Source organism: Microcaecilia unicolor, chromosome 3, assembly GCF_901765095.1.
Source record: "Microcaecilia unicolor chromosome 3, aMicUni1.1, whole genome shotgun sequence".
NCBI classification, from domain to species: Eukaryota; Metazoa; Chordata; class Amphibia; order Gymnophiona; family Siphonopidae; genus Microcaecilia; species Microcaecilia unicolor.
Window position 1 is genome coordinate 332,720,519 of NC_044033.1, and position 27,440 is coordinate 332,747,958.

At 41.8% G+C, this 27,440-nt stretch overlaps 1 protein-coding gene across 1 annotated transcript in view; it reads left to right on the forward strand.

The window, feature by feature from the left end:
- FNDC1 (fibronectin type III domain containing 1) overlaps positions 1-27,440 on the forward strand; it is a 312,818-nt gene that overhangs the window by 122,375 nt on the left and 163,003 nt on the right. Inside the window, 3 exon segments of the mRNA XM_030198432.1 lie at positions 10,212-10,310; positions 20,159-20,294; positions 23,777-23,964. Coding sequence (XP_030054292.1) covers positions 10,212-10,310; positions 20,159-20,294; positions 23,777-23,964 — 423 coding nt within the window.

A 27,440-nucleotide genomic window follows, 5' to 3' on the forward strand; every position in this document is an offset into this window, starting at 1 on the left:
AAAGCACCAATATTACCCTCACTTAGAAAATATATCAAATGACCATTCTATATGTAATATATTGTGAGGTGCTCAATACATCCCCATAATCTCTTTCTGGGATGTTTTGGTAACCTGATGAAAATCATTGCACCAGAAGTTCATTAACCTTCCAACAAAATGCTTGTAAGCAATGATAATAAATTGGTACTTATCTGTATGCAGAATAACCTCTGGTGTATCATTTCATTCTCATTTTAAGTTCCAGAGGAGGCTTCATCCAATTCACGAAAATGTCACAAATGTGTGTTCCAAATGGATATGAAGATAAAATTACTGATTGGTTTTTCAACAGGAGGAGGAGTGGCCTAGTGGTTAGGGTGGTGGACTTTGGTCCTGGGGAACTGAGGAACTGAGTTCAAATCCCAGCACAGGCAGCTCCTTGTGACTCTGGGCAAGTCACTTAACCCTCCATGCCTGCCACATTGAGCCTGCCATGAGTGGGAAAGCGTGGGGTACAAATGTAACAAAAATAAAAAAACAACACTAAACTTCCATGGTGCTTGTAAATGATTGAACCCCAGCAACTGATATGTTCACATTCAGCTCACAATCCAAGCAGTAAAAAACTTGATATCAACTTTTACTTGTCCACTTCATTCCATCTGGATAACATTCCAAGCACAAGATATATTGTCCTTATATATCTGTTACTGAACTTCATGTTCAGTTTCAACATGTTTCACATATTACTTCTTCAGGAGACTAAACTGCAAGGAGACAAATATTAATGTGTTATCCACTAATAAAAATGCAAAAAACCAAAAATTACTCATAACACTATACTCTAACTCACTTATAACTGCTTACTCTGAAGGAGACTTTCAGGCTTATTTTCGAAAGAGAAGGGCGCCCATCTTTCGACACAAATCGGGAGATGGGCGTCCTTCTCCCAGGGTCGCCCAAATTGTCATAATCGAAAGCCGATTCCGTCACGGGGACAACCAAAGTTCACGGGGGCATGTCGGAAGCATAGTGAAGGCGGGACTGGGGTGTGCTTAACACATGGGTGTCCTCAGCCGATAATGGAAAAAAGAAGGGCGTCCCTGATGAGCACTTGGCCGACTTTACTTGGTTCATTTTTTCTTGTGACCAAGCCTCAAAATGGTGCCCGAACTGACCAGATGACCACCGGAGGAAATCGGCAATGACCTCCCCTTACTCCCCCAGTGGTCACTAACCCCCTCTCACCCTAAAAAAAAAACTTTAAAAGTATTTTTTGCCAGCCTCTATGCCAGCCTCAAATGTCATACCCAGCTCCCTGACAGCAGTATGCAGGTCCCTGGAGCAGTTTTAGTGGGTGCAGTGCACTTCAGCCAGGCGGTCCCAGGCCCATCCCCCCCCCCCCACCTGTTACACTTGTGGTGGTAAATGTGAGCCCTTAAAACCCACCAGAAACCCACTGTACCCACATGTAGGTGTCCCCCTTCCCCCGTAAGGGCTATGGTAGTGTTGTACAGTTGTGGGGAGTGGGGAGTGGGTTTTGGGGGCTCAGCACCCAAGGTAAAGGAGCTATGCACCTGGGAGCAATTTCTGAAGTCCACTGCAGTGCCCCCTAGGGTGCCCGGTTGGTGTCCTGGCATGTCAGGGGGACCAGTGCATTACGAATGCTGGCTCCTCCCACGACCAAAGGGCTTGGATTTGTTTGTTTCTGAGATGGGCGTCCTCGGTTTCCATTATGGCTGAAAACCGGGGACAACCATCTCTAAGGTCGACCTAAATGTTAAGATTTGGGCGTCCCCGACCGTATTATCGAAACTAAAGATGGACGCCCATCTTGTTTCGATAATTCAGGTTTCCCTGCCCCTTTGCAAGGACATCCTGCAAGGACGCCCTCAGGAAAATTTGGGCACCCCGTTCGATTATGCCCCTCCACGTGACTTCTTATAGCATGACATTCTGATGGTCAATTAGTATTTTGATAATTATAAGTATTGACTAGATAATAAATTTGAGAATCTAGAATATATTTAGTAATGCATATTCATTAGAGATATCCTGAAAACCTGATCTGTTTGCAGCACTTGAGGCGTGAACTCTTGCATCGTTATTCTAGGTGCAGAGACACCAGCCATAGAGCTAGTCTAAGTGATCAAACCTAGATCACTAAAGAACATGCATAGATTATGTGAAATCTTTTTTATTGAGAAACATAACAGCAGGAATCAATACAAACAAAGCACATGATCAACCTCAGGCTGTCCAACACAAAGAATACTTTGAGATACATCAAACAGTATAAACAAATATCCCACCCCCTCCCCCACCCTGATGCTGCATGGAAGAGATAAGGATCAAATTGAGTCAATTTAGATGACGATTCCTACTTGCGGGCTGCAGGATAGACCAGAAGCGCTCTCAACAGTGACAGAATCTCCGGCCAGGTGCAGCGGAGATCTCTGGTATGCTCTTGCATTCCATAGATAACAAGTTTATCATGTGGGACCTCCAGGAATAAAGTGTAGGAGCTAATGGTTCTCTTCATTGTTGTAAGATGGGTTTTTTTGCTATTAGAACCAAGCGACTTAAGAAATCCAAAAGGCCTGGAAGTGCAAAGGAGGGCAGTTGATAATCTTCAAACAAAATCTGTGGCCCCGTGTGTAGTGTTCAGACCCATTGAATCTCAGTCACATATAACACCGCTGCCAGAACGTCCGTACCCTAGGACACCACCAAAACATGTGTCCAGTGTAGCAGAGGTACCGTGACACCGTGGGCAGGCCTCAGAACCTGCAAGTGTTGCCTGATACGCCCATTGTGGCAAGATATATAGTCTTAGAAAAGACTTGTATTGCAGTTCCCATAATTGAGCATTACAGGTAGTTTTATATGCCTGCTGTAGACAGTTTTGAATGTGCTGCGTAGTCAGCTGTGTTGACAAGTCCAAATTCCAGTGTCACGCTAAGCACACATACAGTGGTGGAAATAAGTATTTGATCCCTTGCTGATTTTGTAAGTTTGCCCACTGACAAAGACATGAGCAGCCCATAATTGAAGGGTAGGTTATTGGTAACAGTGAGAGATAGCACATCACAAATTAAATCCGGAAAATCACATTGTGGAAAGTATATGAATTTATTTGCATTCTGCAGAGGGAAATAAGTATTTAATCCCTCTGGCAAACAAGACCTAATACTTGGTGGCAAAACCCTTGTTGGCAAGCACAGCGGTCAGACGTCTTCTGTAGTTGATGATGAGGTTTGCACACATGTCAGGAGGAATTTTGGTCCACTCCTCTTTGCAGATCATCTCTAAATCATTAAGAGTTCTGGGCTGTCGCTTGGCAACTCGCAGCTTCAGCTCCCTCCATAAGTTTTCAATGGGATTAAGGTCTGGTGACTGGCTAGGCCACTCCATGACCCTAATGTGCTTCTTCCTGAGCCACTCCTTTGTTGCCTTGGCTGTATGTTTTGGGTCATTGTCGTGCTGGAAGACCCAGCCACGACCCATTTTTAAGGCCCTGGCGGAGGGAAGGAGGTTGTCACTCAGAATTGTACGGTACATGGCCTCATCCATTCTCCCATTGATGCGGTGAAGTAGTCCTGTGCCCTTAGCAGAGAAACACCCCCAAAACATAACATTTCCACCTCCATGCTTGACAGTGGGGACGGTGTTCTTTGGGTCATAGGCAGCATTTCTCTTCCTCCAAACATGGCGAGTTGAGTTCATGCCAAAGAGCTCAATTTTTGTCTCATCTGACCACAGCACCTTCTCCCAATCACTCTCGGCATCATCCAGGTGTTCACTGGCAAACTTCAGACGGGCCATCACATGTGCCTTCCGGAGCAGGGGGACCTTGCGGGCACTGCAGGATTGCAATCCGTTATGTCGTAATGTGTTACCAATGGTTTTCGTGGTGACAGTGGTCCCAGCTGCCTTGAGATCATTGACAAGTTCCCCCCTTGTAGTTGTAGGCTGATTTCTAACCTTCCTCATGATCAAGGATACCCCACGAGGTGAGATTTTGCGTGGAGCCCCAGATCTTTGTCGATTGACAGTCATTTTGTACTTCTTCCATTTTCTTACTATGGCACCAACAGTTGTCTCCTTCTCGCCCAGCGTCTTACTTATGGTTTTGTAGCCCATTCCAGCCTTGTGCAGGTGTATGATCTTGTCCCTGACATCCTTAGACAGCTCCTTGCTCTTGGCCATTTTGTAGAGGTTAGAGTCTGACTGATTCACTGAGTCTGTGGACAGGTGTCTTTCATACAGGTGACCATTGCCGACAGCTGTCTGTCATGCAGGTAACGAGTTGATTTGGAGCATCTACCTGGTCTGTAGGGGCCAGATCTCTTACTGGTTGGTGGGGGATCAAATACTTATTTCCCTCTGCAGAATGCAAATAAATTCATATACTTTCCACAATGTGATTTTCCGGATTTAATTTGTGATGTGCTATCTCTCACTGTTACCAATAACCTACCCTTCAATTATGGGCTGCTCATGTCTTTGTCAGTGGGCAAACTTACAAAATCAGCAAGGGATCAAATACTTATTTCCACCACTGTAGTCTAAATCCATTGTTGAATATTGCAAGTATTTATGGTGAAAGCCCAAGGGCACAGGATTTTGAGAGTTCAAAGTGAGCGCTTCATTGAACGTCTCTGACATGTCATCACACAGATCCTCTCGAGGCAAACTTTTCACATAGTGCTGTAATTGAAAATAAGCAAAATGATCCGTGGAAGGCAGGTGTTATCGAGTACGAATTTCCTCAAAAGGCTGCAATTGTCCATCCTCAAGGAGCAACTGTGCCAAATAATGAATACCAAGGACTTCCCATCGAGCAAAAACTATGCTGAATTGCTAGGCGGCTCTGGCCAATCGAAGAAACAGATTAAGTTGTAACTGCGTTGGGGAGCGCTTCGGTATGGTATGGTGTTGCCAACTAAAGTGAAATCTGCAAAATAGATTAGTTTCCATTCTAGATAGGCATTGTACAAGCCACTGTAAGATATTGAATATTCACCAAGCCCAGCCCCCCGTGAGATTTAGGTTTTTCTAGAACCGAAATGGGTATGTGGGCCCTTATTCCTTGTCACAGATATGCCTGCAACATCCTGTGTAAAGCACATTCATCTCTAGAAAGTAAATACAGAGCGAGCATCTGAAAAATATATAACCACTTTGGGGCACAGATCATATTACAAAGTGCTATGTGTCCCAGAAGAGAAATAGGAATAGCGTGCTACAAAGTAAGTGTCCACTGCAGCGAAGACATCAGTGGTCAGATGTTGCAGGCATATAAGTTGGACAGGTTGGCCGGTATAATAACTCCAAGATATTTAATCCAACCCTCTTCCCAACAGAAAGGGAAGGCCCCACACCAAGTGCTTGGGATTGTAGGAGAGGACGGGAAAGCCACAGATTTGGTCAGATTGAGTTTGAAACCCGACAGGGCACCATAAAAAGAAATCAGCTGCAATAGTTGGGGAACAGAAGTCTGAGGATTTGTGAGTGTTAAAAGTAAGTCATCAGCAAATGCCATGACTTTAAACACTCCTACCAGTTCCTCAGTATTGCGTAATGTACAGAGTAGTGGTTCAAGCGTGAGGATAAACAATAAAGGAGACAGGGGGGCACCTCTGTCTCGTACCATGGAAAATAGAAAAGGTTTCAGTACGAACCCCATTGACCAACAGAGCAGCCCTAGGTTCTGTGTCACCACCCTAAAAAAACAGCCCGAAACTCCTAGATAGGTGAGAGTCTCAAATAAAAATTGCCAATGCACCCTGTCATATGCATGTTCCGCATCTAAACTAGCCACTACAAGGGGAATCTTTTTCCATTAACAGTGGGCCAGGGCCATAAGTAACTTTCAGACATTAATAACAGATTGACGCCCCTTGACAAAGCCATCCTGATCTGAGTGAATGATCTTAGGAATACTTTCTGTCAACCAGGTAGCCAATATCTTAGATAGAATTTTAATATCAACATTAGTAAGTGATATTGAGTGATGGCTTCCTGGCTGATCCATAGGACGGTCCGGTTTAGGCAATAAACAAATCTACTCATTGTTTTCGTGTGATGGGAACTGTTGTGTCTCGACCACCTACTCAAAATACTCCATCAGTGGTCCTAGAATTTGGGTTTACATCAATTTATAAAACTCCCCTGTAAAACCGTCTGGACCTAGGGCTGTGTGTAATTTAAGGCCATTAATCACTGGAGTGCCTTCATATTATAGGGAGTCCCTTTTTTGGAGAAGCCTCAGAGAATTTCCAGTTTATGGATGTAGTTGTGTACCTTCACCAGCACCATCCGAGGTCTATTTCTGCCATCTCTCAGGCGACCCACGTGGTGTGCTCTCTCTCCAGGCAGAGGGGACCCACACAGTCCGACAAAGCAAACTCCAAGCTCAACCAACATTCCAGCAACACTGACAACTTATGGTCCAGCATGGTGCTAGCGGTCGCAGTTAGAAATCTGTCCATCAATCACTCAATAATCACAGGCATAGGAGCCAACTTTTCAAAATGATTGGGGGTGCTGACATTTTTTTTTTTTTACAGGTGGTGCATTCCCCACCCCGCCCCCTCTCCTCCCCCCTCTCCCCTCTCCCCTCTGCCCCCTCCCCTCCGCCCTCCCTCTCTCGTCCCCTCCCTCCGCATTCCAGCCCCTCCCTCCATGTTCCAGGCCCCCCTCTCTCCCTCCCTCCCTCCCTCCGATTTCCAAGTCCCCTCCCTCCCCCCTCCCTTCAAGGCCCCCTCCCTCCCTCCCTCTGAGTTCTGAGTCCTAAGGCCCCCCTCCCTCTGTCTGTCCGAATTTTAAAAGCCCTCTTCTTACCTCGTCAGTGAAAAGCGTGCACTGCAGGCTTGGCACTTCAGCCTTCCCTTCTGTCTCTCGGCTCTGGTCCCGCCCTCATTTCCTGTTTCCACAAGGGCGGGACCAGAGCCGAAAGACAGAAGGGAAGGCTGAAGCGCCGAGCCTGCAGTGCACGCTTTACACTGACGAGGTAAAAAGAGGGCTTTAACAATTTTTTTTTTAACATTTTAAAAAATGCCCCCTAGGGTGCCCGGTTGGTGTCCTGGCATGTCAGGGGGACCAGTGCACTACAAATGCTGGCTCCTCCCATGACCAATTGCCTTGGATTTCACCAGGTTTGATATGTCCGGCATTTATTTCCATTATTGCTGAAAAACAAAACCCGCGATCTCAAACCCGGCGAACTCTGGCATTTGGCCGGGCTAAACCGTATTATCGAAAAAAAAGATGGCTGGCCATCTTTTTCGATAATACGGTTCTGGCCAGCTGTTGCGCCGCCGCCACCAAAATAGATTGCTGGCGACGTTCGATTATGCCCCTCCAAGTGTGCATAATGACAAGAACATGGATGTTTCTATATAACTGGTGCAGGCATGTGCAATTCACTTGTGTTCTTTACAAAACACATGTATTTGTGTGTATTAGGTATACCTACATTTACATCAGCTTCAATATAATGGCAATTTCTGGTGTTTTTGTGGGGCAATTTTATAGACCGAGCGGCATTTTACAGAGACATCCAACTCAGACTATGGTCGTCCAAGTTGGAACATCACAAATGGATGCCCACCTCATATGTATTTTAGACAGGGCCTGTTCTAAAATATTTGTGAGATTTACATCCATGTATTGGAAATGTCCTGCATAAACATTCATTTTGGACTAAATTCTATAAATCATGCCTAAAAAATCGGCACCGAAACAAAACACTTAAGCACTATTTTATAAACCACACCTAAAGTTAGGCACGGTTTAGAAAATAGCACTTAAGGGGTTTCACATAGATTTAGTTGCATCCATTTGCACCGATGAAAATGTAGTGCAAATGCCCCCACCTAAATTTACATGCAGAACCCCCTTATTCTATAATTGCGCATATAACCAAAAACCATGTCCATGATCCTCCCCTATCTGCCCATGACCCTTTAATATCCATGCCCCCTTTTTTGGGACACACGTAAAGTTTAGTTGAGCTGTTGTAAAATTACTGTGATTATTTACATGGACCACTGCCAGATCAACGAATAAATAATCACGTTAACTAATAAGATTAATACAATAAAATTGTTATCGCCTTATCTGTGCTGGGCTACTTTCTGCCTTCCCTTCCCTTCCACAATTGTCGAGGATCCAACACTGTACCTGGCTTTTTTCGCCAGCTCCCACAGCCTTCTTGCAGCTGTGTTCTGCTTCCTCTCATGGAACTTTCTGTTTCTGCAAGGGCTGGGACGCTGCTGCAGGAAGGGCTGTGGGAGCCAGCGGAGGAAGACGGGTACAGCTGTGCCCCATGATATTGGATCCTTGGGAACTTGAGGAGGAAAGGGAAGGCAGAGGGTAGCCTGGCACAGCAGAAATGTTGGACCTGTGGGAGCGGAGGAAGGGTAGGGATGGCAAGGCTGTGGAGGCTGGCGAAGGAAGGCAGCTGCAGCAACAATGGTGGAACCAGTGGTGGACCGGGAGGGATACTGGTGCAGGGGATGATGGCAACCATAGCTCTGGCTCTGCTTCAGCCCTGCCCCCCATGCTGTCGAAGTGCTAATGCTATGCCAGACCAGTTAATTCAAGATTAAAAATGTAATCGTGAATAAAATTTCTAATTGTCCAATAGCTCTGGTGTGAAGTAACAGATAACCCTTTAAATGGATAGTCAGAAGCATATCATACCATATCAACATCAAGTCCAGGAGCTCAAACTGCATCAGACTTACCCATGGAAAGTCCATGCTGCAAATATTGTAGAACACCAATACACCTTCAGTTGAAAATGAGAAAAAGCAGAACAACTATAGATTCCTACACAGAACCTATATGTTAACAAAATCCATATAGAAAACATAGACCATTACCTAGTAAGGAACAAGATACTTAAATTAAAAACAAATATGCAGACAAAAAATTAAAAGAAGAAAACTAGAAAGCAGACTGAATAGTGGAACTCAGAAGAAAGAGAAATACCTGTACTGAACAAAATAGAAAAAAAAAGCACATTTTCAAAGCTGACATATTTCATTCTTTAAAATGTGAAAATGATTTTTTGTGGCATGGTTTCCTGATCATTTTATTTTTTTCAGTTGGGGGGATCCTGCTCTCTCTTCATCACTTCCTCTAGCTGGTTTTCTCCTAAATTCCTTTCCAGGATATCACTCTCATTTTCTGTTTCTTCATTCATCTTATGTTCTTCCCGTTTTCCCCTATATCTGCCTGATATTGATCTGTCTGTTTCATCTTTTTGTTTCTTTGTTTTTCTCAACTGCCTTTTTATCTACTTATACCTAATGTTTATTCTTCCCCCCCCCCACCCTCCTCAGTCTCCCTCTTTTCACCTATCACCTACTTACTAGCTTCCCACTTCCTATATTTATCTCCCTAGTCCTCCCATTTCACAGTAAAATTTCTTTAATTGCTGCCGCTGGTCTGGTGGGATAAAGTGGCAGAGAGAGCAGCAAGAGAGGGGTACATTTTGAATACGCCAGGGCAGTGGTGTAGGCAGAAATTTTTAACGGAAGATGTGCCCCCAGCCCCCCCAGTACCTTAAAATCACCTGTCTCTGCTCCAGTCTTTGCCTGTGCAGCCTCACTCATAGGCTGCCTGCGGCCTGCACCAGGACTTTCTTTGTGAATCATTCCGCCCTTCACAAAGCAGGAAGTTGCATCAGAATGGGCAGGATGGCTCACAGAGAAAGCCCCAGTGCAGGCCGTGGGCAACCTATGAGTGCCGCTGCTGCTGCCCGGGCGAAGACTGGAAGGAGATGATTTTAAGGTACGGGCAGGGGGTGCATACACAACACATGCACATGGAATAAATACACCACTGGCCTAGGACCTATGTGGACCACCCTGTTTGGATACCTTGTTACATACTATACATGGGGTGGGAGTGTCATTTACTAATGACACTCACTATCACTGTTAATGCATACTGTCACAGGGATTGTTTTATTCCTACGGGCCCTGTGTCAGATAGCATGTATTAATGCATTTGAAGTAGTAAGTTTTTAACTTGGGAAAACTCATGACATCATAAATAGTCCCCACTGAGATATGTAGTAGAAAACATGGCTTTTCCTTGTTAAAAACTTACCGCCAAGTTAGGTTAAATGAACTTCATGATCAAAATGTATCACTATTTTGGTTATAATAAGATTCATAGCAGAATCACCTTAGTTTCTTTTAATTTGTCTTCAGCATCTGAATCAGTGCATGTGGTCTCACTGCCTTCAATGAACAAGCAGGGACGGAGCCAACCTGTGCAAAGGGCACCTGTAACCAAGCGGAAAATCCCAGGTATGTGGCTGTTTTCCTCCAATTCAAGCAGGAGAGAAATCCATAATAAAGCATAGTACTTGTGTGGTAGGTCAAATACACTCGAGCAAAGTTTGATGTTGCAAAAAGAACAAAACTAACAAAAAAAAGACAGTACTGGAAACTATTACTCGTGAGATGGGAATGAATTTTTGAAATATTGTAGTGGCATTGCTGGGGACTTCAGAGAGGTACATTCCTTTTCAATTTATAAATTTAATTATTATTGTACCTGAATAATGATAAATCTGTACATTGACTTGAACATTGTTTGGAAAGATGAGATATATTATTATTATTAGTGGTAGTAGTATTTGTCACATCCACATGTTGATAGCTGCAAGAATGGCCCCTGGAATGGACCTGCTCTATCTCCTCAAGATGCTTGGCTATAATTATTATGGAATACAGCCATTATGCTTAAGGTTATCTAACTTAACCATTACAAGAAAGCGATTGCAATATTGATGAAATTTGGAAGCCTCTTCTGGTTTTAGAGTTTCTGTTGTGGTTGATTTTTATTTACTTGTCTATTACATTTGAATACTCACTTCAGTACAAAGTGGGGGCAATTCTATAAAGGGGCACCTATTTGGAGCCTGTTCTAGAAAGAGAAGTACGCATTTACTTTCCTTTGTAGAATAGTGGTATAGCAGTGCCAATGCCCATACATAATATATATGTTTTATTTGAAGCATTACTGCTTACACCAGCCATTGAGCTGATGTAAATGCTTGCGCCTGGATCATTGCTTTTCAGCTGGTGTGCTGTGGTACATTGGTATGCCACCAAGACCTTACCAGTGTGCTGCTTGACTTGCACTGAAGAACCCCCTCCTTCCACCTCCCTCTCCTCTTCTCCCTCCGAACAGGACACAGGTGTGGCAGAAAGAAAATAGCAGTGTGGAGCCTTGGAGCCTGTGCACCTACTCAGTGCCTGTCAGTCACGCACCTTCCAATTTAAGAAGGTGCTTTGTAGGGGTGAGACCAGAATACACTGAGCTCACACTTAGGCTTTGAGGTCCTGCAATGTCATTTTCCATTTCTACTGTGATCAGACATGAAGATGGTGGCAGCACAAAAAGGGAGTTGATACAGAAGGAGGAGGAGGATGCTGGGCAAGAGTGGGGGCTAGAAGGGAAGATTGTGGGAGATATTGGACATAGGGGAGTAAGAGATCAGGGGAAGTGAAAAGGGTGATGGCGGAGATGATGGACCTGGATGAAGTGAAATGGAAGATAAAGGAATGTGGAAGACATGGGGGAGGTAGAAGGGGAGATCCGGGACATGCTGGACATGGGGGAGGTGGAAGGGAGACCTTGAGAGATGCTGTGCAAGAGCAAGATAGAGGAGGACATTGGGGAAGTTGCTGGACATGGGGGAAGAGAAGAGAGATGCCAGATAGGGGAAGAGTAGATTTGCCTGACATGGATGGAGGGGAGGGGAAGGGAAGAGAGGGGGAGATGCTGGACATGGGTGGGGAACAGTTGGGAATAAGAGATCAGAGGATGTGAAAAAGGGATGGGGGAGATGATGGACTTGGATGAAGTGAAATGAAAGATAAAGGAATATGGAAGACATGGGGGAGGTAGAAAGGGGAGATCAGGGATATGCTGGACATGGGGGAGGTGGAAGGGAGATCTTGAGAGATGCTGTGCAAGAGGAAGATCAAGGAGGAGATTGGGGAAGTTGCTAAACATGGGGGAAGAGAAGAGAGATGCCAGATAGGGGAAGAGTAGATTTGCCTGACATGAATGGAGGGGAAGGAAAGAGAGGGGGAGATGCTGGACATGGGTGGGGAACAGTTGGGAAGCTATAGATAGAGTGTGAAAAAGAAGCAGTTTGAAAATTCAGTGGTGACATGGAGAGATAGTCTGAGTGTATTGAAAGGCAGCAAAAAAGCTAAGCATGAAAGATCAATGTTGGAGATAACTATAGGGGAGGAAGTGAAGAAGAAAGGAGGAAATAAATGAAATGGCAAATGGACAGGGAGCCTTGGACAGTGAACTAAGAGGAGATGGAAAAAGACCAGAGACTGGGACAAATATGTTTAGAAATATGAAATCACCAGACAACAAAAGTAGAAAAAATAATTTTATTTTCCATTTAGGTTTGGAATATATCAGTTTTGGGAAGTGACATTTGCAATGTTTATGTTTTGCATCTCTTTCTGTTTTTCTGGTGTTACACTGCATGCAGAGAATGACGTCTTGGGGTTCTAGTTATTTTTTGTCTACATATTTGTACTTTAAGTTTGTTGTCATTTTTCCTGTATTTGGAGAGGGTCTATTTGTGTTCTGCATGTGTGACCAAGCCAGGTATTCTGTTAGAACTAAGTGTCATTAGGAATCTATAGTAATCAGGCTTGTTCAGTTTTCCCAGTAGGTGTATTGATGTTCTATCTTTTAGATCTTGTCTTGGTCCCCATATACTGCTTCTAAATCTGTACCTGTCTAATTATGCACATTATCTAGTATTTCACAGTCAAGTGGTCAGAGGCCAATGACTAGCAAATATGACAAATTTGTGAAATTTTTTTGGTGTGCTATGAGGATCAAACAAGCTTGAAAGTGTGCCCTGAAATAACAAAAAAGGTTGAGAAGTACTGGCCTAGATTGCTAAAAAAAATAAGGGGGTAAATTCCAGTATTCTATAATTTATCCATGTAGCAGTGCACCCTACCCGTTCTCTGCACAGATTTTACCCATGTGTACACCTACCTTCGAACTATTGCCATCACGTTTAGATGCTATTTTACAGAATAGTGCATAGGTGGAATATTGGCACTTAAGTGCATATTTGCTGGTATTTCTGAACTTTTATGTGTGCTCTTGGTGCTGAAATGCTAGCACCCTCTTTATAGAATTACCTCAAAGTTTGGAGCAAGGTACAGAACAAAAACTAACAATCAAATACAAACAATTAATAATACTCAGTTCCCAACCCAACCCAAACCCTAATCACCCTACCAGTCTCAGCAACTTAACACTTCTTTCATTCCCAGTATTAAATACCTTGGAAAACAAATATCCCTTAATCTTTTTCCAAATTACCAAATAATCCTTCTCTAATTATATGTTATTATTTAACTGATGAATGTATTAGGATATAACATTCCTCACACTTTGTTGTTGGGGAAGGTAGGGAAAGGATTAGTGATTTTTTTTTATGCTTAAGTTCTTTGCTATAAGGTGCTATTGTTATTTTACACGCCAATGTTACTGCAGGGCCCCTTGTCTTCAGCTTTGTAAAAGGGGCCCTTAATTTACAGACAAAAAGGAAATGAAACTGTGGAGCTAGGGGATAGACCACTGGAGAAGAGGGCTGGATTAGGGGTCAGCTTTGCTCAGCTTCATGTTCACCCTTTCCCTTCATCTTCTGTGTAGATTGTATGGAAAGGAGGGACTAGAACAGAGCACCCCCTGCTGTTTGGTAGTGGCAGAATTGTGTTTCAGGCCATTCCCCCTTTCAAAGTAGAAAAAGTATAGCTGTGCTCCTGTTTTTTTTCCCTAGGGGATATAATATATAAATTATGTAGAAAAATCATGCATGCTTTCATATACTACTTCCCACTAGTGAAGGAATTCTGAAAATGATAAAGTAGCATGGCTGTCATGTTAGTTCAATTGAAAGTGTAGAAATAAGGTTAATAAAAACAAAGCAGCAACAACAAAAAGAAAATACAAGCTAAAACTTCCTTCCTCAATCCAGGATTCTGAATTAACCATGAGTACTTTTGACTAAATACAAGGATTCTGTCCTGACTTGAGGAAGGGGGTTTTGGCTCCTGAAAGCTAGTCTCAAAAGTATATTAAGTTAGTCCAGTAAAAGGAAATAATTAAGACTTTAAAAGTACCTTGAATTTATAAATAGTACAATAAAGATGAAATTCTAGAACAAGAGAGATAATGATCTGAGGCTCAAAGGAGATAGAACTGGGAGTAATTAGAAAATATTTCTTCACAGAAAGGGGTGGCGGATACATGGACTAGTCCCTCAGTGGAGTTGGTGGAGGCCAGAACAGTAACAGGATTCAAGACAGCATGGGATAAGCACAGAGGATCCTTGGATGCAAGGAAGTGAGGGTAAACCCAGAGATCAAGTAGGCTCTGCAGTGTGGCATCAAGAGTGGGCCTGTTAGATGGTCAGTGCAGTCCTTATCTGCCATCATTTTCTTTATTTCTATGTAAATCTGATATCAAATTGTCTGTCTTTTCGACTGTGAGCATTATATTGTTGTTTGTATTGGAACTACCCGGGGCTGCTTACTGTTAGTGGAATAAAAAAGGACATTGTGTTACCCTTTGCCATTGATAACTCCACTATATACTTACCATCCTCTTCGTTTTTTGTGTTCTGAAGAGAAAGGTCTGTTGAATGTACCTTCTCTGAGATATGGAAAAAGAGATTACACTCGCAATTGGACATTCTTGGGATCACAGGTCCTAAAATGGTATCTGTTCCCTCAGTTCCTTCATTGTGTGCCCGATGTAAAAGAGTTTCATGAACTAACTGTTTAAATTCAGTTTGATATTTTATTTTGTTTAATGTGATCTGTGATGTACTGTGGCTTTGTATCTGTCGATTATGTGTGTTATTTTGTTTTCCGGTTGGGATCTGATGATATTTGGTATAAACCATTGTAAATAAATAAAGCAAATTATCTAAGATTTGATAAGTTATTGGCTAAGAATATTAAAGTCAATATTCGGTGGTGTCAAATCTGGTTTTAGTTAACCAAATTGGTTTAGCCGGATGTTTAAAAAGAGAGAAGTTGGCACTTCTGAATATAGATGATTAAAATTAATAGAGGAGCCATTTATCTGCCCTTACTTAATCTGGGTATGTTTAACTGAATAGCTCTGTATAAATATCTGATTACCTTATAATTGTGCTCTTAGCACACCTCTTGTCTTTCTTATATTTACTGGCAAAGAAGCCTTTACATGGTAAGATGACCACTAGTAGTAGTACTTTGAGACTACCATTATGGGTTGTTGATGCCATTTTAGATCTTGACATTGTTGAGAGTAGGAGCAATTGGGATTGCTCCTGCCCACCCATTAGACTCTAGGGATTTTTAAAGGTAAGAGGTGGGGAGGAAGAGAGCCTTCAGAATGGTGGGGAGGGCATTCTTGTCTTGGGGGGGGGTGGAGCTTCACTGTGAAGGGGGTGTCACATCTTGGGGCGGGGTCCTTCAGATGGGGGAGAATGGTTGCAGGTTAATCTTGGGGAGGTTAATGTGGGGGTCTGCAACTAGGGGCTTTTCGTGGAGGAGAAGGCGTGTGGGAATTGTACTATGTAGCTGGCGCCTTTATAAGATGGCCCAGAAGTATCAGGCGGTAAAATAACTCCAGCCTTTAACTGGGGTTATTTTACAGGCTATGGTCTGCAGTGTGCCCCCATTACACACCACAAGCCATAGTATAGGATTTACATGGTAATGAGCTGCTTTGCATACATTTGCATCTCATTACTATGTAATATGAGGTGACTTAACACTGTGTTAGGGCACCACACCCAGCATTTGAGCCCTCTATTTGCAATTAAGGGGCAAATAATGCGGATTACTGCCCTAACACAGCTTGATAACTTCCCCCCTAAGACTTGTAAGACATGACATAACATAAAGTATTTGAATGATTCAATACAGTATTCAAATTGTTCATCAGTCGCCAAATGCTTGATTAAAAAATAGCCTCTTCTGCTGTTTACTAAAGGCTCTGTAGTCTTTCAGCATTCTGATTTCTTCTGGCAATTTGTTCTATTCAAAAGACCCAACTAAGGTAAAAGACTTTTCCGTGTCTCTGCCAATCAATATCAAGTAGCAGTGGGCAGAACATAGAGTCCTGCTAGGCAAATAAAATTTCATAGATGCTGTCATATAAAAGGGTGCTTCGTGTTTGCTAGAAAATGTTGTGAATATCATACATAGGGGCCCTTTTACAGAGTGGCGATAAGCACACACGCTAATCTGGAACTACTACAGGCCCAACGCATGTACCAGCGGTAGTTCCAGTCCCGGCACTCACCATTTGCCACGGGAAAATAGCTATTTTCCAGCATGGTGCTATCCTGGCAGTAATTGGGCAGCGCTACCAGGTTATCGCTGGGTTAGCGCATGAGCCTTTAATGCCACCTCAGTAGGTGGCGTTAAGTGCTCCTCCCCCCTCCCCCGGCATGGCCCCATGGTAAGTGAAATCTTATCGCCTGGCCTTTTTACCCGCTGCAGTAGAAAGGGCCGCAGCGCATGGCAAAAAGGCCCCCTGCCGCTAGCATAGGGCCCTTTTTACTGCAGCTTGATAAAAGGACCTCATGATAATTAAAAATTCATTATGCCAGCATATTGGTAACCAATGCAAGGAAGAAAAAAATGGACTAATATGCTCAGTTGAGATGCTCCAGGTAGCAAACGAGCAGCAGAGTTCTGAATTAATTGTAACGCCTCAATCATAGATGAGGAGAGGCCTAAGAACAATAATCCAAATGTATTAATACCAAGGCCCTAAAATCAGCAGTTGCAAGAATCATTTTTAATGACCTGCATAGACAGAGCCAGAAATAGGAAGTAGAAATCAGGGGTCGATATCCAAAGTGATTTAACTGGCCAGAAACAGCCAATTAAATTACTTGTGTAGAACTCTCTGCTGATATTCAGTGGCACTTAAACTGGTTAGTGCCACTGAATGTCACTATTGACTGCTAAATTCAAAGCCGGCTATTTTGCAGGCAGTCCAGGGGTGGAACAATAATCAGCACTTAACTGCGTAAGTTTAGCAGTCAAATCTGACTGCATAAAAGTCAGTCTTATCTTCAATATCACACTTAACTGCATATGAGATAGCTGTTTGCATAAACCAGGATATTCAATGCTGGTGTCTGGATGTGGCCTGGCAGTGAATATTTATTTGGATTTTTGCTCACTCCTTTTTCAGTAGAAGCTTAAGGTGAGCTCTATTCAGGTACAGTGGGTATTTTGCTGACCCTGGCAACAGTGGCGTAGGAAGGGGGGGGGGGCGGGAGGGGCGGTCCGCCTTGGTGCACGCGCTCAGGGGGTGCTGGCCCCGCTGGTTCCCTGCTCTCTCTGCCCCGGAACAGGTTACTTCCTGTTCCGGGGCAGAGAGAGCGGGGAGCCAGCGGGGCCGATGCAGCTCCGAGTGACGTGCACTCGGGGTGGATCGGCCCTCCCGCAGGTAACAATGCGGTCCGGGGGGGGGGGGGGGGTCGCGCGGTGCTGCACCCGGGAGGGGGTGCGCAGCGGCAACCCGCCCCGGGTGCCGTTAGCCCTCGCTACGGCACTGCCTGGCAAGCTCATAATCTAAGTTTGTACCTGAGGCAGCAATGGGATTTGAAGTAGCCACCTCTGGATATCAAGACCAGTGCTTTAACCACTAGGCTACTCATCCACTCTGAATAGCTGGGAACAATGTCACCAGTGGCTAAAAAACAACGTACAGTGCAGCAGGCTGAATATCAGCTCCCAGATGTTTGAAAAACAGTGACAGGAGAGAATCTAAAGTTATTTATTTATTTGTTTAAAATATTTATAGCCCCCCACTCCAAGACTTTTAATTTGAGACCTCAGCTGGATGGAGGCTTGAGCAACATCAAGAGTGACAGGCAATACTGGTAGACATGTTGTACTATACTGTTTTTGCCAGATTAATTGCCAGCCAGCTATGCATCATCCAGTTCTGAATCTTTAGCAAGCTATTTGTACTTCCTTGAATGCAATATCAATGCTGTTCTTAAAAGAGAAAACAAAAGTCATCCATATACAATCTGTATGCTACATTGAGCTCTTTTAATAGAGCACAGATGTGAAAAGTTTTGAACCATGTGGAACCCTCATAGTTAAGGAATAACATTCTTCTAAAACTGTTTTTAGGCTTGGCCAGTCAGATAAGCTCAAAACCATTTAATTACTCCTCCTCCAATCCCAGTCAGTCTACTGAGCAAGATATCATGATTCATTGTATAAAAGGCAGCAGTAATATCTAGCATAACCAAAATATATTTCTCACCCTTATCAAACATAGCCTTATAATGTCGACAGTCAAGTTTATTGACATTTCCATGCCGTGAAACTTTCTAAATCCATGATAATGGGAGTCTAATATACAGGGCTTTTTTTGAGGGGTACATGGGGGTACTGAGTACCGGCACCTTTTCCATTGTCTGCTAAAATTGACCCATGGACCTCAAGTTTTAATGAAAGAGCTCAGGCTCTACACACCAATTCTGCCTTGTCATAGGTTCTGTGACTGGTTGCAGGGGGCCTGGCTATTGTGGGGAGGGTCCCTCAGTGATTACCCCCACCCCTGAAGGGTGGCCTAGCATTTGAGTACCAGCACCTTTTTCACTAGAAAAAGTGCACTGCTAATATATGATGAGAAGCCAGAAAGTTTAGTAATTGATACAACACTGCCTTTGCCAGTACCCTGGAAAGAAATGGTAGAGGAAAGTAGTCAGAAATTTATAGGATCAGTTTTATCACCATCATCTTTTTTAAGAACAAGGTGAAAAATTGCAGTTTTTAACAGTGATGGAACATAACTTCATTCAAGTGATACATTCACAAGCTTCACCAGAATAGGAGCAATATCATCTTTCAATATGGTGGGGGAGCTGACGTTCAATAGACAAACTTTGGGGCCCTTATACTAAGCTGCGGTAAAAGGAAGTGGCGGCTGCTTTTGCTGTGTGCTGAGGCCCTTTTTACCGCAGTGGGTAAAAAGGCCAAAAAAAGAAACGGCCGTTTCGGTAAGATTGCACTTACTGCGTGGCCATGCAGGGGGGAACACTTATTACCACCCATTGAGGTGGCGGTAAGGGCTCCTGCGCTAAGCTGGCAGTAACTGGGCAGCACCGGGTAACTGCTGTAGTAAAATATAGGGACCTGTTTTCCCTAGTGCTGGAAATGGCATGCGTTGGGCTGGTGGTAGTTCTGGATTGCGACGTAGTAAGCCCTTGGTGAATTTTCCGCTGTTTAGTAAAAGGGCCTCTTTGAAATTAACAGAATTCAGAACATGAATTTGGATTATTGTAATATAATGGACCCACTAGCCACAGTGAAACATCTTCAGCTCATCCAGTTGACAGTAAAATTGCTTTTTAATGCTCTCTGGTATGACCCTGTCAGCCCCGCCCCCCTCCCAAGTCTAAAAACTGGCTACCAGTATATGGTAGGATCAACATTAAATAAAACAGTCTATCAAGTTTACAAAGGACTCTTGCCTGGAGCCCAAAACTGCATAACTGACCTACTATTGCTCTATTTTCCACCATGGCCATTGTGCTGCTTTTAACAAGCACTTCTTTCCCTCCCTTCCCTAACCCAACTGTATCTGGACCTGTCCCAATACTTGCTATTTTCTTATCTAGGCACAGTACTCTAGAGTTATTTACTCCTTGCCATCCAGTAGGAACTCATATACTCTCAGCTCCAAAAGGCCTGGCTCCTGCATTTCTCCTTCTCCCTCGCTCTATTCTTCTCCCACTCCCTACTTCCTCCTGTCCTTATCTCCCTCTCCCAATTTTAGGCTTGTCCTATTTCCCCTACTCTTATCACCTATTCTCTCTCTTTGTCAATAATGTAATTTTTTTTCATTCATTTTTTTTAAATTGTAAACTGTACAGTAGAGCTTTTTGCGCAATGTGTGGTATATGAAGCATGTGCAATAAATAAAGCTAAGTCTCTGCCTTTTGGATTATTATTTGCATATTTGGAAGGTTTCATTTGACAATATTTTCCCCATCCCCAGTGTTTGCTAGCTTAAGAACAGTTTCACTCTGTGTCAGTTCTCTGAATTTGTCCTTGTCTATTTGTAGTGGTACCTGTTATTCCAGTGGAGGATGATTTCCTTAACCCAAAAGATGTAAGTGTTCGAATTATATCTTCCCAGTCTGTACTTGTTTCCTGGATGGATCCACAATTTGAAAAAACAAAGAAGATTGAATCAGATAGGTACCTATATTTATTATGCTTTTTGATATATGATCATTTTGCTAATCAGTACTGTACAAACAGATATATCAGTACAGTTGAACTCGCTAAGTTTCGCACTAAACTTGATGGACCCATAGTTTGCTGTTGAGGCATGCACACTTAAAGATGTGCCCTGAAAAATGACAAAATTTTTAACATGAATTTAGTGGGTTCTGTTCATTTTGTTCAGATGGGCTTTATTTTCAAAATAGGTTCTTCTGTTTTGCTTCTGGGGAAAATCAGAAATACAAATAGGTCCTCTGGTATGTTCTAGAGCATGCACTTGTTACAGGAAGTTTGAAGGAAAACTGTTTTGCTGCAATGTTATGAATACAAAAATACTTTGAGTATATGAGGTTCTTAGGGGTCCATTTAGTAGAGTGCACTAAATAGTTAGGGGTGAATTCTATATATGGTGCCGAAAAAACCCATGCCTAGAGTTAGGCATGGTTTATAGAATACACGTACACCCATCCAAACGACTAAAATCTAGGCGTGTCCATTTACACCAACTAAAACCTGGTGTGGATGCCCACACCTAACTTAGGCACGGATTGGGCATATTTTGTAACACTGCGCGTAATTTTTGGGAACACCCACGGCCTGCCCATACCCTTCCCATGGCCATGCCCCCTTTTGAGATTCACGTTTTAGAATTTACATACGACGCTTTACAGAATATGCTTAAAATGTTGCGCACGTAAATTCTAATTACTGCCAATTAGTGCCGATAATTGCTTGTTATCGTTCAATTATTGGTGCCGATTGGCTTGTTCATCACTGCCAAATTTGTGCACCCAGCTTTAGTTACCATATATGGAATTCCCTTTTTAGTGCACAAATTAGTGCATATTGTTAGTGCATGAGTGTGCTAATTATTACTGTGTAGGCATGACAACATGTATTAGTTCGCATGCCATCCGCGTGCTGTGTTATGGGGTGGAAGCTGGGAAGGTTATGGGTGAGGAATAGGTATGGACTGCATATTAGTGTTTTATCATGTGTTAATTTTATCATGTGCTAATTCTTACAGCTGATGGAGCAGACACACTTAATGCTTCTTCAAGAGGAGGTGTTAAGTTCACCTGTAGTACCAGCAGGCAGTTACTATTTTATTTATATATTTATTTCAAAACATTTTTATTCTGCACTGTCCAAAGTTCTGGGCAGATTACAAACTAACATACATAATTTGTAAAACAAGACTCACAAAGCAATACTAACCACTCAGTTTAAAAATATATATATCTTTATTGAATCTGCCAAGCAACAACAATAGCCACATAACTAATATCAAGTAACATTTTTTTGTTTTCTAGCGATATCCCCCCCCCCCCCCCCACCCAGTCTTTAGTTCACAGCCATCAAATCTAATTTCCCAGATCTGGTGGTTTCTTATGCAGACCTGAGAAGCAAACAATAGAATGAGTGAAAACATTAACTTAACATTTCAAAAGCCAGCTGCAAATCCGATGTGACATGGCTAGCAGAAAGGGCTCCAAAATGCATTGAAATTTAGTCCAACGTCTCGGATGATTCCAGCCTGCTTTATAGCATTTCAGAATCATGAGGGCATACACCATATTAGTGCCAATAATGGCTTGTTAAAAAGTCAATTAGTGTGAATTAGTTGGGTATGTAAATTAAATTTGCACGCACAATTTTTGGCCACTTTTATAGAATTAAGGGGAAAATGCAACAACCAAGGAAAGAGAAACAGTAACACATTGAGCCTGCAAATAGGTGGGAAAATGTGGGATACAAATGTAATAAATAAATAAATAAACATATCTCCTCCCCCCCCCCCCCCCCCAGCTTTGCAAAATATAAAGATAACAGATGTAAATTTCTAAAATTGACATGTTCCAATCACTGTATTACAAATTAACAAATAATGGAAAATAAGGTGAGATCATTTTTTTAGACTAATTTAATAAACTAACTGGGGAATTCTATAAATGCTGCCTAAAGTTAGGTGCTAATTCAACACTTTTGGTGCGGAAACACGTTTTAATGGATGCAAAATGCCAAAATAGGGCTGAAACATCAGATTGGCACAGAAATACACTTATATGCCCAGTTATAAGATAGCAACTAAGTGTATCTGCATGCAACCTCAAGGGGAGCATTCCCATGAGAGGGGCATGGGCAGGTCAGTAGCGTTCTGTAAAATTGCTTGCAGTATTACAGAATACCGTGCATGTGCGCCAAACATGCGTGCCAGGATTTACACCTGGTTTCAGTTGGTGTAAATGCTCATCCCTAATACTGTTCTATATAGAGCACTCATTCCGGATTTTTTTCGGCACCTATATTTGGGTGCCATTTACTGAATCCAGCCCTTATCGACTAGCTTTCGACCTCAAAACCTCTTTTCTTAAGTCAGGACAGTATTCCATAACAGCGCACTGATTCATAACCTCTATGGTCTAAAGATTTATTCCCAAATTATGTATATGGCACCTTAAGTTGTGCATGCTAATTTGGCCACATGGCCAAATTGCGCGCACAACTTAATTGATTAACAAGCCAATCAGTGCCAATAATTGGTACGTGACAACCTATTAGCAGCACTAATTGGCTTTAATTAGAATTTACGCACACAATTTTCTAGGGGCCCTGAATACTAAGCCGCACTGTAGGTGCACAAAATTTTTAGCAAACTTTTTAGCTAATGCTAGAGACATCCATAGGAATATAATGAGTGTCTCTATCATTAGCATGCGCTAATGTTTAGCGCATGCTAAAAAGTTAGCGCGCCTACAATGCGGCTTAGTAAACAGGGTGTATTCTATAATGCAGTGTGCATACATTCTAATGCACACAGTCAAAAATGGAGTGTGGCCATGGGTGTGGAATGGGCAGGTCATGGGCATTTCTAAAATCTATGCACACTATTATAGAATACACCCGATTTGCGCCTAACTTAGGTATAGGTATTTAGGCCTGGTTTTAGGTGGCTGAAATGGGTGCGCCTAAATTTCACGTTCAGCATTTTTTTAGATGCAGGTCGTGACGTTTAAATTATTCACATATATTCAGCATGAGGTACTTAATATACATGGAGAGTGGTGATTGCTGCTGCTTTATGACAGTCCACTATCCATTTAGATAATCAGTTCAATTTCAGACAACAAACAGGTTGAGTAGGCATAAAGTTAGGTGGGATGACCTCGGTGTGCCCTGGCACTATCCGGATAGCACTGGGCAGCCTATAGGAATTGCTGAAAATTCATAGATGATTTTTCCATGTAGTGGATCTCTCTTGAATACTGACCCATGAAAGCACAATGTTTATGTCCTATATTTTTAACGTATTACTGCTCTGATGCTTGAGAGTGGGAAGCAACATAAAAAATTAATAAATCAAATCAGAAGACTTGATTAGGAAAGTGAAACTGTATAAGGTTTGTGCTTAGCTTTTGACTTTTGCCCATGGAACTTGTATTATCAATTCCCAGGCTCTACACAGTACGTTACAGAGAAAAAGGGGAAGCAGCCAGGTGGGACTACAAAGATACAACCAACCGCCGAGCATTAGTGGATGATCTGATACCAGACACTATGTATGAATTTTCTGTCAGAATTTCAAAAGGACAAAGAGAAGGGCAGTGGTCCACATCTGTTTTCCAGAGAACACCAGAATCTGGTATGTTTCTTCAGAAATGACAAGAAATCTATAAACCCTTAAGAAAATAATTCCTTTTTATTATATTTTTAATGATGCAAAGTATCACAGCCATCCTGCAGTTGTGATTTACTTGTGCAAATCCCAGCAAGCACATGTCTATGTCAAACAAACATATAAAAGCCAATTTTAGAAAGCCAGGATTTGCACATGTAAGTTGAAAATATGTGCATATGGCAAGGTGGCATGATCTGGGTGTGTTTTGGGCAAGACTAGGGTGAGACCAAAGATATATATGTATTTCCCATTTCATAGGGGGAATGCCTATATATGAGCCCCAAGATCTTCGTCAGGATTTACACCTGCTCCCAGGGATGTTTAGGTTTTATAAAGATGCTTGTTGTAGAGTGCCCTGTACAAGAGGGATTAGGGGAAGTCACCCACTTAATTTACCAGTGTGTTCCCCCCCCCCCCCCCCACATACACAGATAAACACATAAAATGATAGTGACAAATGATTGCAGGCTGTGTAATTAAATGGGAGAACATAAACATGTAGATTTCTAAAATAGCAAACGTAGACATCTAAATATTGGCTCTTACACATATGTTCTGAAATAACACAATATAGTATAAAAAGCAGATCAGCAATAATAAAAAGAGAAATTGTTTATTAAAATGGTTAACCGATGTGGCCACTTTTCACCCACAGTCTGTGTCAGGGATAAAAACTATAAATAAAAACATACAGTAATAAATTATAATGAACATCAATTTAAAAAAATAATTAAAAATACCCCAAATACCAATGATATTAAAAGACATACAAACTGGTGAGTAAACTGCTTACATATAGAAGACAGTGCTTATCCTCTATATGTAAGTATTTTGCTAGCCAATCTGTATGTCTTTTAATATGATTGATATTTGTTTTTTAAATTATTTATTATTTCTTTGATGTTTATTATAATTTATTACTGTATGTTTTTATTGATAGTTTTTACCTCTGATTCACCCTGTGGGTAAAAACGTGGCCACGCCGGGTAACCGTTGTAATAAACCACTTCTCTTTTTATTATTGTTGGTCTGCTATTTATGTTACATTGTGTTTCCTGTTGGCATATCCTTACCTCTTTTTGGATACCTTGAAATAACAACATACATGTGTATGTGCTAATGTTGTCACATTGCATCCATTGATATTTGAGATGTTGACAATTGCAAAAAGGATGCTTCCAACACAAGTAGCTAACATGTTCATTTCTGCATGTATTTTAGAAAAAGCTCTACATAAGCTGATCATTTTCTAAAATATTCCCAGAATTTGACACATCCTGACCTGGACGTCTCAGTTCTGATGTCTACATTCTTTCTAAAATCTGCCTTCATGTATGTGTACATGATCAAATCCTAGCCAATAAATCTATAAAAAAATAACAAATGTCGCTTGTGTTTTAGGGATCCTCAGAACAACTGTCATATTTAAGCATAGATATATTTTTTTCAAATGCGAATATAGCCTTTTCCTCATAGGTCCCAATTTTATACCAAACTTTTCGTTAAAACTTTCAAACTTTCCATCTTCCAGTATGGACAGAGTCTCTTCAAATGTTTCATCATAATGTCTTATCATAGTACTTAACTTATAACATGCTGTTGAACTGGCTGTTGAAATCAGACCTCCTGCCAACATGACCAGGTTTCGCATCCTTCATCAGAATAGCAGTCCAAGCATCGTCAGCGATTACTTTGTGTCAGCATGTCCAATTTCAACACCCAGCTGAGCAGCACGTTATAAGTTAAGTACTATGATTAGACATTTGAAGAGATATTGTGATGAAACATTTGAAGAGACTCGTGTCCATAATTGATGTTTGAAAGTTTGGAAAGTTTGAAATTTTAAAAGAAAAGTTTGGTATAAAATTAGGACCTATGAGGAAAAGGCTATTTTTGAAATTTGAAAAAAAAAAAAATATATATATGTGCTTAAATATTCCAGTGTTCTGAGGATCCCTAAAAAATTTAAAGAAAACACAATCAACACTTGTTATTTTTTTGATAGATTTATTGGCTGGGATTTGATCATGTGTTTGATGAGTTATCCTGCTATATAAGAACTGTCCTATTCTTTTTTGGATTCATATATGTGCAGACATGTGGAGCTCCATTTTACATAGAGCATAGATATTGGAACTGAGACATCCATGTTGGGATGTGTTCAGTTCTGGTGATACATTATTTTAGAAAAGGCTCTAGTGGAGTTTAGGAATAGCCTAATATTACAGTGGGCTGAGACCTGGAGGAACCAGGTTTGAATCCCACTGCAGCTTCTTATGACCCTGGGTACATCACTGAAGGATCATTTTACTAAGCTGCGGGGGAAAGAAGGGCCCTGTGCAAGTGGCAGGGGCTGTTTTCCTGTAGCTGTTAAAATCCCACCCCCCACCCCCCGAAAAAAAATGGCCATGTGGTGTGGAGCCCTTACCGCCACCATTGTAACACACTTAAAACATGTTAGTGTGCTGCTCAAAAGATCTATTCTGCAGTAATGTTTGAAAATGTTTCGTAGTTTTTAACTGCAAATTTTTACTGAACCTGCACAAAACCTGAATTTTATATCCCGCATTCATAAAGATTCCCTAATGTTTAAGGTGGAAAATGTGACCATCTCCAGGAACAAAAAAAAATGAGGTTTTAATGAATTTTGTTATGTATCACAAATTGTTTGCTCTAAGACCCTACCCCATCATTTTTATGTGAAAATTTTAAAAAAGTTACAGAAGTTCAAACATGTAACTTTTTCAGACTTCTTACAGACCCATAACTTAAGAAACTGGCCATTCTCAACATTTTGGATCTGCTGATTTAGTCATCTTTTCTCAGAGACGATCAAAAATGTAAAAATTGCCTGCTTTTGTTGGCATAAGCTCTAACAGAGTATGAAATCTGGGTTTTTGAATTCCAGTTGTTTTTACTTAGACAGTTTCAGATATTTTAGTAGTTAAATGCTTTGTGGTTATTTGCCCTCATCTACCTCAAAAAGTATTAAAGTATTTTTTTTAAAACAGTAGCTGACTGATAGCAATTGGAAATCCAACTCTTCCAAATATCTGAATTCCCTTACCTCTCCAGCACACGCTCTCGATGAAGTCTGACAAAATGAAATTCAGCATGGAAGTACTAGTAGAGAGATAGCAGAAGTGCAGTTCGCCATACTACCTGAATATACACTTGTAATGAGTGTCCTATGGCAGCCCTTGAGATGCTGCACCTTTGTGTTACAAGATGGGACCGATGACATTTCACATTTGTCTGGGAGTCCTGATAGGTGGAGGGACATCTATCTCAAGGTACCCTAGATATCACATACTGTGCCTTCTTTATAGAATAAACAAGCTCAGTCCGGTCTGGATTGATAGATTAAAAAACACCTTTACTGGAAGTTTCTTTGAAAGGGCCATACACAAAAGAAATGGATAAGTTAAGCCCAAAGTGAA